This window comes from Protopterus annectens, chromosome 10.part0, assembly GCF_019279795.1.
Source record: "Protopterus annectens isolate FY-2018-M chromosome 10.part0, PAN1.0, whole genome shotgun sequence".
NCBI lineage: Eukaryota > Metazoa > Chordata > Ceratodontiformes > Protopteridae > Protopterus > Protopterus annectens.
Genome location: NC_056744.1, coordinates 1,601,324,172 through 1,601,337,873, shown reverse-complemented (window position 1 = coordinate 1,601,337,873; position 13,702 = coordinate 1,601,324,172). Strand labels below are relative to the sequence as shown.

General features: G+C 43.4%; 1 protein-coding gene across 4 annotated transcripts in view; it reads right to left on the bottom strand.

The window, feature by feature from the left end:
- LOC122813774 (sulfotransferase 1 family member D1-like) overlaps positions 1 to 13,702 on the bottom strand; it is a 506,318-nt gene that overhangs the window by 82,889 nt on the left and 409,727 nt on the right. For 3 of the 4 annotated variants that reach the window (XM_044086270.1, XM_044086269.1, XM_044086268.1), the window contains exon 6: positions 12,545 to 12,728. The exons of the other annotated variant lie outside the window; for it this stretch is intronic. In XM_044086270.1, the coding sequence (XP_043942205.1) occupies positions 12,545 to 12,728 (184 nt within the window). The remainder of the gene's footprint in view (positions 1 to 12,544; positions 12,729 to 13,702) is intronic. 4 annotated transcript variants of the gene reach the window in all.

The following is a 13,702-nucleotide window of genomic DNA, read 5'->3' as shown; positions in this document are numbered from 1 at the left end:
TGTAGGAATTGTACGGAGTGTGAATACTCTAAAAAAGGATTGTTCTGTCATCAGGCAGACAGACACACACATGCCAGTGGTGGGATCAGAACACCTGCCTATCTGCAGATCACTATTACAGTACTACGCAGTTACGAGTTGCACCACAGAGATTACACATTCCAAGACAGTCATCATGACCTTCTAGGATTGCGGACATCAACAGAGATGCTGACAGTTAATATGTACATAGCTGTGAACCTGTATGTTTAATGTAGGAGTCCATCCTGAACAGGAGTATGCCCAACTGTGGAATGGACGACTACTATCACTATACAGGATTACAATAGCCATGCTCATACACATAGAAGCACATAACTTACACAAGGTGTTAGTGGGCATGCTCACACACTTAGCAGCACAGGGCTGTTTGGAATGCACTATGAGTCCAACTACACAAGGTTATACTGGGCATGCTCATATACTTAGTAGCACAGGGCTGTTTGGGATGCACTCTGATTCTAAACACAGAAGGCCACAGTGGCCATGCTCATACAGTTAGATGTACAGAACATGTTGTAATGGACTCTGGTGTTAGTAGTTGTCACTGTTAGCAGGAACGCTGCACTACATATATCTGACACTGGTCATCTACACAACATCTGCTGCTGTCCGTCACCTTAGATGTATCAATCTATACCAAGCACAATACTACCACTCGCAGTGATGTCATGCTAGGAATGGTAACTGCTTGACCAACACAATGAGCCAATGTCCTGCTGTAATTACGAGGTTGTCCAGTGTCTGTCATTCTGGGATGACATGACTGACAGAAGACAAGCCTTTGTTACAGATCACATGCATCCATGATTCAAGGGAGTGGTGATAATACCTAGGTCGCATTTGCCCATATAGTGCCATTCCAAGGCAAATGTCCTAAACACAGGATAATACTCTGACACCTAGAAGACAATTGCATTGTATGCTTATGCTAACCAGTGCTAGATGTGTTGCTGTTGTAATCACAGCTGCTCACTGTTGAACCTACAATGGGGAATATTGACATCTGTGCAGTGAGGAACACCTGGCTGAAGGCTGTGTAGTGCACAATAGCACTACCACCATATAACTCAGAACCAGACATCTGGGCCATAACACTGGTATGGACCACTCCAGATGGTGGTGTCCCCACATTCATAATGGCTACTCACATGTACAGACCAGATGAGCCAGGTGCAGGTCACAGTGTCAAAAGCTGCATTTTAGGATGTAATCCTCAGACACCACCATGTCCTCAAACCACCAACACACATCCATACATGTGGTATGACATGTAATGGTACAACACCAAATAACCTTTGACTGGTGGACTGTACGTAGCCCTACAACAACTGTGCAGAGTACCCATGTACTGACACAGTTGCATTATGTGTTATGCAATGCAATGATACAACTGTTTGTAACTAGGTCAGCTGTACACATGCCAGGGTCCCTCGGATATTGACAGCATTAACAGATGACTGTTGCTGTGCACCACTCAGTGTGTACACAGCCTGACATGAAGCTATGATTGTACATGATGTTTATGCGGGGAGCAGATTGTTTTGACATTTGTGTAGGATACCACCTGGGATGTTGTCAGGTCCCATGCAGCCTGTATGTATGGCATTAGAGAGTGCAGCTTGTACCTGCATAGTTGTGGTTACAGGGGCTCTGTAGTGTACATGGATATATGAATGTGTACCTGTTGGGGGGTACAGTGTGTTTATGTTATCCAAGACCCTATCTGGATAAACAGGTGCTATTTCCGTAGGTGCAGAGCTTCTCATGCCATAGTGCTATGAAGCACAGCAGGTTTTGTTGTTGCCATTATGTTTCATGACACAGCTATGGAATCCTCTGTGTTTGGCCTCATAATATATGAATGATTAGTTTCACAGTAGCTTTGCTTGGCATTATATGGTGTATCTGCATCTTACTGACGCTGACCATGGATCAACTTCCACTCATGTGTGTTGCTCTTGCAACAGTTACTAGCTTCTGTGGTACAGTTTAAGGCATGGTACCACCGGTTTGCCTTCATGTTTGTGTTTATTTGAATTCTGTTTCTGTTTTAATGGCACGATCACTGCACATATGTGAATGCTTAAAGTGCATTTGTGTAGGACCCAGCATTTGCACATGCATTGTACATCTGCATGGGTGCCATGACAGTCACCACTTCGCTCTTAAGGAGCATAACATTGGCTTTGAAGACTGACCATGTGTGGCATACTGTTAGCCCTGCTGGTGTGACTATAGTGATCCAGGTCACTGGTGTTGATGAAATCCAACATGCACTGAGCACATGTGTTGGTACATGATGGGTCTTCCCAGTTTATAATGGGATAGCTGAGTGGCCTTGATTATGGTTTCCTGTCTCAAAACTGGCATTCCCCATTACAGCACATGACAGTTGGGAATTCTAAGGCATGGTGGATGATCTGTCACAAGGTGCAATTTGGATTACACTTTGGCACAAAGGTAGCTGCTCAGCATAATGCATCTTACGTTGTGCAAGTGCAACTAGCATGGGGGGGTGTACATATCCCTCAGGAAGTTGGACACACCTGTGGCCCATGTGTTCCAATAAAGGATGATGGCCAAGAGGTGAGGTATGTGTTATAACATGGTCATGCAGGGGTGCTCTCCAAAGCTTTGAACCATATCTCAATCACTGCACAGATATGTTCTTCATGTTTCAGATTGCCATAAGTGAGTCCATACTGAGTACCTGATTTGTATCATTGAGTAGCAAGACTCACAGTTTATTTCTTGGCTGTCTCTGTTGCACCAGTGGACTTTCACTTGAACCTGACATGATGAGAGGACTAGTATCCAGATTCTCAGGGGTGACAGGTGCAGGCCCTGTCTGGAAAAGCATCATGGTCTGGCAACCATGTTATCCCAGGCAGAGAGATGCTGGATACTCTTTGAATTACACCAGTACATTACATGATTGTGGAATACAATCCTTGTCCCTGTACTGCTGCATCATTCTGGCCAATGGCAGAAAGCTACCCAGGACTTGGGACATACCTGCATGAGCTACAAGACCTGACAGTTCCTACATGTGTTTCCATGCAGTCCAGACTACTGTATCACAGGTCCTGCATATCCCAGAGACATGTGTATAGTTCTAAAGGTGGTCTGAGTGTATGGGTATGTGGCTAATCATGGCAGACAGGCAGTTGACAGTATGTTTGCCCTCATATAGCTTGGTGTGTAACATAGTGCTAGGGTTTGCATTCACAAATAATTACTGTTGGCTGTGTTTCTGGCCACGTGTTCTGAGGTGTGACACAATTATACAAACTATGTTGTACAGTCTTTGTAGTCTGTTGTCTGTCTATTCCAACTTGGGAGGCCTCTTGCTTGGCCAGATACTTTGAGGCATCTGTGGATGTGTGTGATATCTGGTGGCATGTGTGTGTGTCCTTACTGTGTTCTGGTAAGGGTATGTTTTGGTTGTGATGATGAGATGCATGTGTTATCCTACACCTCTTGACTGTCTAGTCCAGTCATGGGTGTAGAATGGACTGTATCCCAGACAATATGTGGGGTGTGGTGTTAGGCAGGTTTGGCAGTGTACATGGCATAGAGATTGTATTCTTTCAGGATGGCCACATACACAAAGCTGATATTAGTAAACACCAGTAGCTGACTAGTGGACATGCCCATATGAGCATTCAGTACTACAAGTACCACGTACTGTATTTAGTATACTTACTGCTTATGAAGATGTTTTAGATAGTGATGCTCACATATAAATATTTGTGTTATGGACATGGCAACACTAGCTATTACAGGAACATGGTAGCTACCTTTAGTAGGAATCCCCCTCTGAGGGCCACATCACATCCTGATAGTTGATTACAGATGATGCAAGTGTGAACAGGGCTGTATCCTTGTCTGGGTATATACTCACATAACTATGAGCTCTGTTGGGCACAGACACCCACTCCCCACATAGAGTCAAATATCAGTAGACTCTGCTGCCACTATCGACATGATCAGGATATAATCAGGTAGTGTACGCCATCACCTATGAAGTAGCTATTACACATGGGCAGCAGTTTCCTACATCTTACACTCCTACTGCAGATGTCACACTGGAGTTAAAGATAATATGCACCCTGTTTCATTACCAGTACTGTCAATATATTTCCAAGCAGCTGTTAGTCTAGCAATGAGAGGTTAGGCTACACAAATCTAAACGTTCAACCAGTGTGTCTCTACTGTCAATATCCACTCTATGTAGGTGTGCACATAGCCATTTGGCACAGCCTTGTAACAAGGGTTAGTACACATTTGCAGAACATGTACACATGCACAGCTGTCATTGTTTGCAAACAATAGTAGAGAGGTGGATATTAGGCAAGGTGGAATTTTAGGCAAGGCTCATAAGGCAAACCCACCACCATAAATAGTACAAGTAACCAGAAACTGAGGGTATTGCTACTCAATGCCAGAAGTCTAAACCTCAAAATGCACACACTCAAGGCACTCCTCAGTATATAGAACATTGATATCTGTGCAGTAACAGAAACCTGGTTTAAGGCTCCAGAGTGCACCCCAGCACTACCAGGCTATAACTCATACCACACCTTTCAGCCACAGAACCCGGACCGGAACACAAAAGGCGGGGGTGTATCCATATTCATCAAGGATACTCTCACCCCCAGGTTAGTGGAGCAGCACGATGCATCAGAGATCATCTAAGTGCAACTGACAATGGGCAAAACTGCAATCCAAATTGTAGCTTGCTACAGATCATCCACCATGACCTAGGACCCACATTCCGCATTTCTGGAGACACTGGGAAATATGCAGGTCCTACCAAGCACCCTAATACTGGGTGATTTCAACTACCCAAACATTAACTGGGAGAACTACTCAAGTACTAACTCCCTTGCCCAGCGCTTCCTAGAATTTCTAAACTCAAACGCCCTGGAACAACTGGTCTACACCCCCACCAGAGGGAACAACATATTGGACCTGATCATCACCAACATGGGCGACCAGTGTTCCACACCCGACATCAACCCCTTGCTGGTTAGATCAGACCTTAGACTAATCACTCTGGATATTCACATTCCACCCACAACCCCGAACAAGGAAACCACTGTGAAAATCTTTTCCAAAGCAGACTTCACGCTGCTTAAGCCCGAGGTGGAAAGGTTCACAGCCCCCACGCCAATGGACAATGCTGTCCAAGATGCTAAAACCTATACAAAGGCACTCTATGATCATCTGCAGGAATGCATGGATTGTGCTATCCCAAGTCAAACCTACACTTACTCCTCCAAGAAAAGGAAACCGTTCTGGTGGACCCCTGCCATAAACAGGCTCTACAATAGGAGGAGCTAACTAGTACAGATAACAGCAAAATCCCTAGAAATACAGACATCCCTGATCAGTATCAGCAAGTAACTATGATCCCTCATGAAATCATCCAAGTTTAGCTTCAAAAGAGAAATTTCCAAGGACCCTACAGATAACCACAAAGCGTTCTTTAGCTATGTCAAGAACCTAAGTGGGAACTCTCAGATCTGCTCTGAGTTGGTTTGGTGCAGACTGGCACAAAATGCACTGAACTAACTGATACTGCCAACATTTTTGGCAGACAGGTTCAGTGCAAACTTCACACCCCTCTCACCCCCTAAATGGCCCATAACCATACCAGAAGAATGTACGGCCCCGGCAATCACCGACACACAGGTTAAAACAGCCCTGTCCAAAGCCAAAAACACAGCCTCAATGAGACTGGACAGTGTCCCAGGCTGTGTCTTACAAGAGCTCCAAATGAACTAACCCCTCACCTAAACACACTGTCAAACCCAGCCTCTCTACAGGCTACATACCCACAGAGTGGTGCACAGCAACAATTATCCCACTCCACAAAGGTGGCGCCACAATGGACCCCAGGAACTATTGCCCTATAAGCCTGTCTAGCCTGGTCTACAAGGCTATGGAGCGTATCATCATGGAACTCATTAACAGAGACATTGGGAACTTCCAGACACTTGACCCAACCCAGGTCAGCTTGAATGAGTGCAGATCATGCCTACTGAACCTGTTTGACATCTTACAGTCACCTAGACTTTAGGTGAGGGATGTGGTAGTTCACACATACTACCTGGACCTTGCCAAGGATTTTGACACCATTCCCCACTTAGGTATTATTTATAAACTCACCAGCCAGTACATACACCCATACATCACAGGTTGGATTGCCAACAGGCTTACACACAGAACTCACATGGTAAGCCTAGCAGCCTCCAGGTCCAACTCTTAACCAGTCACAACTGGTGTCCCACAGGACACAGTCCTGGGACCCCCTACTGTTTGCCATATATTTTTCAGAGGTACAGACAAACAGAGGTGGACTACAGCAGACAGTGTTTGGTGATTACTTCAAACTGGGAGCTATAATTGACAGTCTAGCTGTCACAGACATCCTTCAAGGGGCCTCACATAGACCAACACAGGGTGTCAAAGTCATGGCCTCCAGCTAAAGGCCACAAACTGCATGGTCATTCCACTTTAGGAAAACTTAGCACCCACATATTAACACATGAGTGGCAGCCACTTTAATACAGACGAGGTAATGGGTATGTGGGGATGACATTAGATAGTGATCTCTCCTTTGACAATCATAGCTCCAAAGTAATTAGGACATTCTTCTATGTAGGCCATCTGATTACTTAAGGGTTCGCATCTAGACATACTGAGGTTATTGTGCCCCTGTACTCATCACTCATCAATCCCATCATCGAGTATGATAACCCATTTGGGATGTACCTCAGAAGACACATACAACAGCTGGAGGGTCCACGAACGTACCTCGCCAAGAGGATTACTGGCCTCAAACATGTGTCCTATGCTGCCAGACTGAATGGACTCTTGCATTACTCAGTGGCATCTCGTTTACTCAGAGGTGATCTATGCTGGCCAGCAAAGCCATGTCCATGTCAGGCTTAATGGATATGCTCCACCTATGGGAATCCATGTCACAGTGAGCCACACACTGTAATGAGCTACACCTTGCTACAACCATAACTGGAAGATGCTGGAGTGACAGATTCCTGTCACAGATACTACCCATGCTATGGAACTACATCCCTGATTACATTATATGGAACCCCTCACTAACACTCCAGTGGAAACCTTGCAGAGTGGATGGGGAACAGTGGATACACCCCAGGGATCCCACAATTAGCTCTGCTCCACAGAGGGACAGTTAGTTAATCAATGGGGTGGCGACAGCTGACACATTTTGGCTAGGCTTATGAATGGCCTCTGGCAGTTAACCAAGTACCTACCTATGTACCTATGAACTTATACATACAGTATCAGCACATGCTGATAGCTTAATTTACTGTTCAGGTGCTGACTTACCTTGTGCCAATAGCGGTTGTGTGTGCAATAGTTGAGGGCTGTCTATGCAGGATGCACACAGTAGACTGCCTATACATGACAATTTACAGGTGGTCTTGTGTGTGTGCCATCCATGTTTACTGTGTGTGCAGATGAAGAAGGGTGTCCAGTCCGTAGGTGCCTACACTGTCAGTGTGTGTGCTATACTTTCCCTCTTTGCCAAGGCATGGGCATACTGGGCATACCTCAGTCTGCCTACTGGGGCTAGCTCAGGGTGTTCATGGTCTGAGTTCCTCTGTGCCTGTGGGGCCCTTGGCAATGGTGGTGGGCTGTGAGGGCCTTCACCATTCTGTCCCTACTGCAGCTGTTTCCGCATGATCATAGTGTGTAGCATGGCACATACTATGAAGATGTGGGCACACGTGCCTGGAGAGTACTGCAAGGATCCACCAGCTATGTCCAAACAATGTAACTGTGATTTCAGCATCCCAAACACACGCTCTGTGCTGATTCTGGTTTGTGTGTGTGCCTCATTATGGCATTCTTGCATGTGTGTGTGCGCATTTCTGATGGGAGTCATCATCCACGGTTCCAGTGCATAGCCAGCATCCCCCACCAGGTGGCCATATGGGATATCCCCCCTGGCAAATAAATGATACAGCTGTGAGGCATGCCAGATGTGGGAGTTATGATAGCTTCCAGGGCTGCCAGCACAGACATTCATGATAATGCCCTGGGCATTGCACATGACCTGGCAGTTGATGGAGGGGTATCCCTTGCGGTTTATGTATTGCCTACTCTGCTCAATGGGTGGTGACTTGATGTGCATGTGCATGCAGTCTATTACACCCAGTACCTCCGGGTATTCTGCCACATGGTGGAAGAGATGCATATTGCTGGCCAACTCCTCCTGCATTCGGGGACGTATAAGTGCTCATTGGCATGTGGTAACATGGCATCCAGGAACTGGTAGAGTACCCTGGATGCTGATGCCTGTGAGATTCCCAGGATATCCCCAGCTGGCCTTTGAAAGGTACCTGTGGCTAGTATTCTCAAGCTTACACATACCTTCGTGTCCACTGGGATGGCTTCCCCTCTGTTATTTCTGGCACTGAGGCATGGCCGGCACAGCTCAACAAGTTGCTGTATGGTGTCCCTATCCACCCTGTAATGCTCTACTATCTCCAGATCATTTAGCCCCTGGTATGTTACCCTGGGTCTGAACACTCTTCTCCTCCTCCGTTGCCTGAGGTGGTTGTCAGCATCATCCTCCACACCACCTTCAGTCTCCAACACATGCTGGTGAATCAAAGCTATGGCAGCCCCTAACATGTACATATTAAAAGTTCCCCGTCTGTATACACCGATGGTGCAGAGTGTATGGGAATACACAAGTGTGTGTGAGGTGCTTTCACACTTTATAGTATTGTGCTATGGATGCTGCTGATGTCATTGGGTGCGTATGTGCAATTCCAGCTGCAGGGTATCTTAATTATGGGTTTTACAGCGAGTACTGCAATTGTGGGGCCTTTGGTGTTAAATTATGCTTGCCTGCCGTGATTTATCTGTTGCCCTTTAATTCACTTTTCAACCCGAATCCCCTCCCATTGTCAGGCATGCATCCAGCTGCCGGTTTTCTTGTTTTGTACTTTCCCTACCCAGGAATGTGGTGCGAAATGTGTTATGTAGCTGATCTACTGCAATTTTGCTTTGTTCTGCTGTGACAGTACTGTTTTCTTTGCAGTACAGCACCTCCCCTTTCCTGTTCTGCAGGTAGCTGCTAGCAGCCTTATTAGCTTTTGTCAATGGCCCACTGTGGGTTCCTAGGTGTTAACTACTCATTTATACTCCAATTTCCATGCTTCAGCATTTCCTTATCTTTTTCCCATATCCTTCCTGTTTCTGCTCTGGTGTGTGCCACGCACAGACATTTACCGGTTTTACAGTGAATTTTCATCCACGTTCACATGCACATTCAGTTACCTAGTGTGCTCTCAGCTAAGCAAAGCTATGGCTTCTTCAACACACCCCTATCCTGCAGCTTTGCTTAGCAACAGGCAAACCGGATTAGCAGTGCTCCAATGTACTTACAGCAAAGGTGGCACACCCCTCTCTTGATGTCATGGTTATCTCCAGAGAACACCTCGGTGTTGTAATGCTACACTGTGAGGTACATCCTTACACCAGCGCGGTATTTGAGATTCACTATTACTCCTCTCATTTGCATGGCATTGCCTACTAATTGCTAGTTACCGCACAGAACACTGTCACAGCCCCTTAGCAACCCTTGCGCTATGGTGTGGTGTAGCATGCGTGCCATTGACTATTATGGGAAAATCATGAAAAGTGTTACATTGCAGTTTTATTCCATATAATTCTATTTTCATTGTGATCTCCTTTGCGCACCGATGCCCTGCGCTTTAACTTCGCGTTAGTGTGGGCATAATATTAAATGTTCTTTTTCATATTTTGTGCATTTTTTTATGCCAATGGCTATATATTTAGCCATTGGCATATATTAACAGTATAATACATGTGTTTGGTCCACTGTCATGGCTCAGATTTTATGTTTGCAAAAATGTAAACTGTTTTTTTTGGTTTACATTTCTGCATGCTTACACTATGCCTGCACCACTTCCTGAATCGCTATATGCCTTCATTTGCATGCTACACTGCTGCACATGGGGTGATTAGGATACAGGCATTGGGAGCTGTGCGGGCGTAGCGTACACAGGTAGTGCAGGTGGAAACAGCTCGTACCTGAATCGCTTGGTGGCCATATTTGGTGTTAGGTCACTGACGCTACACCTGCACCTGGTGCAAGCTTCATGAATTCTGGGGTAAGTGTTGTTTAATTTTTAGCCTTTTTTTTTAGTTTCACTGTTTTGACAGGATTTTCACTATAGTCGCACCCATGAAATGATGTCATGGTAGGTATTAGGTAATTAATTACATACATCTGCAAAACGTTATGGGTAAGAGGAAAAACTAACTTCCTTGGAAGAGCAGCTTCTTACTTGCATTGTGGTCTCACTACTGCAGCAACTCATTTTAATTCTCAATGTAAAGTTTTCCACATGCAACACCTACTTAATAACTTGTCTTTCTAGAAAGTATAAAAATTCCTGCTGAGGTATTTAGAAAGGGAATGTAATACCTTATACATTAACATAGTGAGGTATTACAGGTTCAGTATTTCAAGATGTCATGTCAGGGATTTTTAATTCCAAGAAAATTTTCAGGGAGCAGTCCTTATCAACAAATAAAATTTGAAAACATGTTTTCGCATCAAAAACTGTACAGCTTGATATCCTGTATGGCAAAGAAGTTATATCCAACTTCAAGGGTTTGTTACTTCAGTATAATTTAACCATTTATTATTATCAGGTTATTTAAATGATAAACTGTACACTTTAATAAACTGCGCACATTTTTGTGGATCTTGTGTGGAATTCTAAACCATTTATGTTAATTAAACTATACCCAGCAACAGGTTGTACTTTTCCTGACTTTAAACTGTATGCTCTAGCTACATATATGTGCACTACATACAAAAAGATCAGACACATTAACTTGGAGCTATAGGAGATTAATAAGACAGGAAAGTATTACTGGAAACGAGGAAGACAAATGAGAGGATGGGGAATATTTGATAAGAGTATGGGATATACCAGACTGGAAGGAAGGAAGAAATTAAAGCAGATGTTCTTCTAGATGATTTATAGAGAATGGTGCTGTTGTGATAACCTTTCTGCCATACAATCTTGAAACAGTTTAACTTATGGTAGTCTTGCAGAAGGTGTACTTTGGGAATACTTACAGCTGTGATCTATCTTTCAAGAGAAAGGACTTGCTACAGTCCCTTCAGTGATATTAGCAGCCCAAAATGAGAGAAAAATGGCTGGTTGTTAAGTTTAGTAATGTCAAGCATTTACAGGTATCAGTATAGCTAAAGCTATGTATGTAAGCTTACATTAAGAACAGAAATCAGTTTACCCACCACATCACCATCTGACTTCTGGGATAACAAAATAATCCAATTCAAATTGGCACCTACTTAAGACTTTATGGTCATCAAACTGATGAATTGATAAGAAAACAGCAAACCTCAGCTGTACATCTAAACCCCCCCCCAAAAAAAAAGTAGGGTAGCCCTGGAGTCAGATGTGTGTTGTCAAGGCCACCAGTAGAGTGGTACCTCCTTTCATATGCTGTGAGAAAACTGAAGATTCAGGTAAGTGGGATAGGTTATATGATGCACTTATGCTGTAAGGATGGAGTTCCCACATCAGGTGAACAGAATTTTCTGGAAATTTGGTGTGCCTTGGAAACAGTATTCACTGCTCAAAAGATCTTGCCTTTGAGTAGGGCAGCTAAAACTGTAATTCTTTTGTATAATATTTAAAACTGAAACTCAATTTCAAATAGTATTACCAAAGAACTATGTATATACGAACAAAGGCTATATAGAAACATAAATGGAATCTTGGAAACCATAGTACTAACAAATGTCCATAAATTTTTATATTGCTCAGACAATTTTCAGCTGAAAATGTTTACTACCATCATACCTCTCAAACTCCATACCTCTCAAACTCTTAGCACAACAAATCTGGACAAAGTCAAAAATAACAAGGGAAGAAAGGGCCCATAATAGGGACATTTTTTAACTATTGCTATCTTAAACTTAAAAAGTTGATAAGATAAACAGTTTTTGCATTAACACACATTTTTGAAGGGTATTAAGTCTGAAACTCAAACTTCTGTCATTATTTCGTGACTTTAACCATCAGTGATTTGCAAGAAAACCACACAATTTATGAGGAACAAACCAAAAATATGAGACAAAAATCTGGTCATTCTGTGAAAATCTGGACAGTTCTGGCTTTAGAGGATTATCACTGGTGAAGTGACACCCCTACCCCATATGCAAAAATGGGAAAAAGGGTTGTGGATGGATGGATTTACAGTGTTGAACATTTGAATATCACAATTGTTTTATATGATGTATTTTTTGCTAAAAATGCTTCCTTGTTGCTGTAATATTACTCTAGGAGTTTAATCAGATGTATTTTTCATAAATACATGGATTTTAAAATTGCAATAAAAGTAAATAATTAAAAAAAATATGCTGAGCTTTTCTGACCTTTTCGCATAAAGGGAGATATTTTAAAGTCCATGTAGCCTGTTTCAGCTATGCTGCTGTAATTTGCCATGGGATTTTCTTTCATGACCTCAAATGATGTGTGATACACAATCTTATCAATAATTTCATCAGGCAACTCTTTCTCCAAGAACTCCATTACTCTCATCACCTCTTTCCTTGTATCCTGAAAGAAAACAACAAGAACAGAATACATTTATATAGATATGGTTGTGTTTCTCTGGTGCAATGTACACAGCTCCTTTGCCTGTCATTTTATATCTTTGTCTGAGGACTTATCTATTTCCATACTACCTTAATGGGGTAGGTTGTGGGATTAGTGGTCTCATACTGCATTTTCCTGACTGACCTTCTAGATAACATTATATGATCCACTGTAGCCATTATATTGTGTAGGGACTGAGGGAGCTGTAGGCAACATTCCATACCCGAAAGTGCCACCCATTATGACTTCTTGTAAATGGTCTGTCTTTTGCAAGGAGTATCCTTATGTAAGTAGCTAACTTCCAGTGGAGACTTGTCACTTGATGATCAAAGAGTTCTATCAGCAAGGATTCAATAAAATATTCATTTTGACGTAATCTAGTAAAGTCTGGTGTGACTTTTATGGTTGGCAAATCCAGAGTGCTTTTCTTATAAGAGTGGCTGCTTCTACTCATTCAGACCTCTCCAAAGCACACATCATCAAATCAAGTACTCTTCCCAGAGTCCCCAATTTCTTTCCTCATGTTTTCATATTACTGCAGTTTAAACTGAGATTTCAGGGCTCTCCACCATCATAAGGTGGTCATATCACCTCTGTCACCAAAGCTCTGTGGCACTAATTTAATGCCTCATGTTGCAGATCATGGAGTGGAGAGGTACCTTACTAGGTTACAGGAAGTTGTGAGTTAAATGTGGGACTGTGAAATGCTGCTATTTTACCAGCAGTTTTAAGCACTTTTACTCCCTCTGAATTGTTCACAAATAGAAACAGCAAGAAGAAACATAGGGCAGGATTCACGAAGCCTCCGTGTAAGAGTTACAAGGCTTACACGGAGGCTGCAGTTAAACGGTGTGATGTCAGCATGTCATGCATATGCATGAGGGCATGCTGAATCACACCTAAGGCTTGCACAGTCCATGGAAGACAGTAGGGGG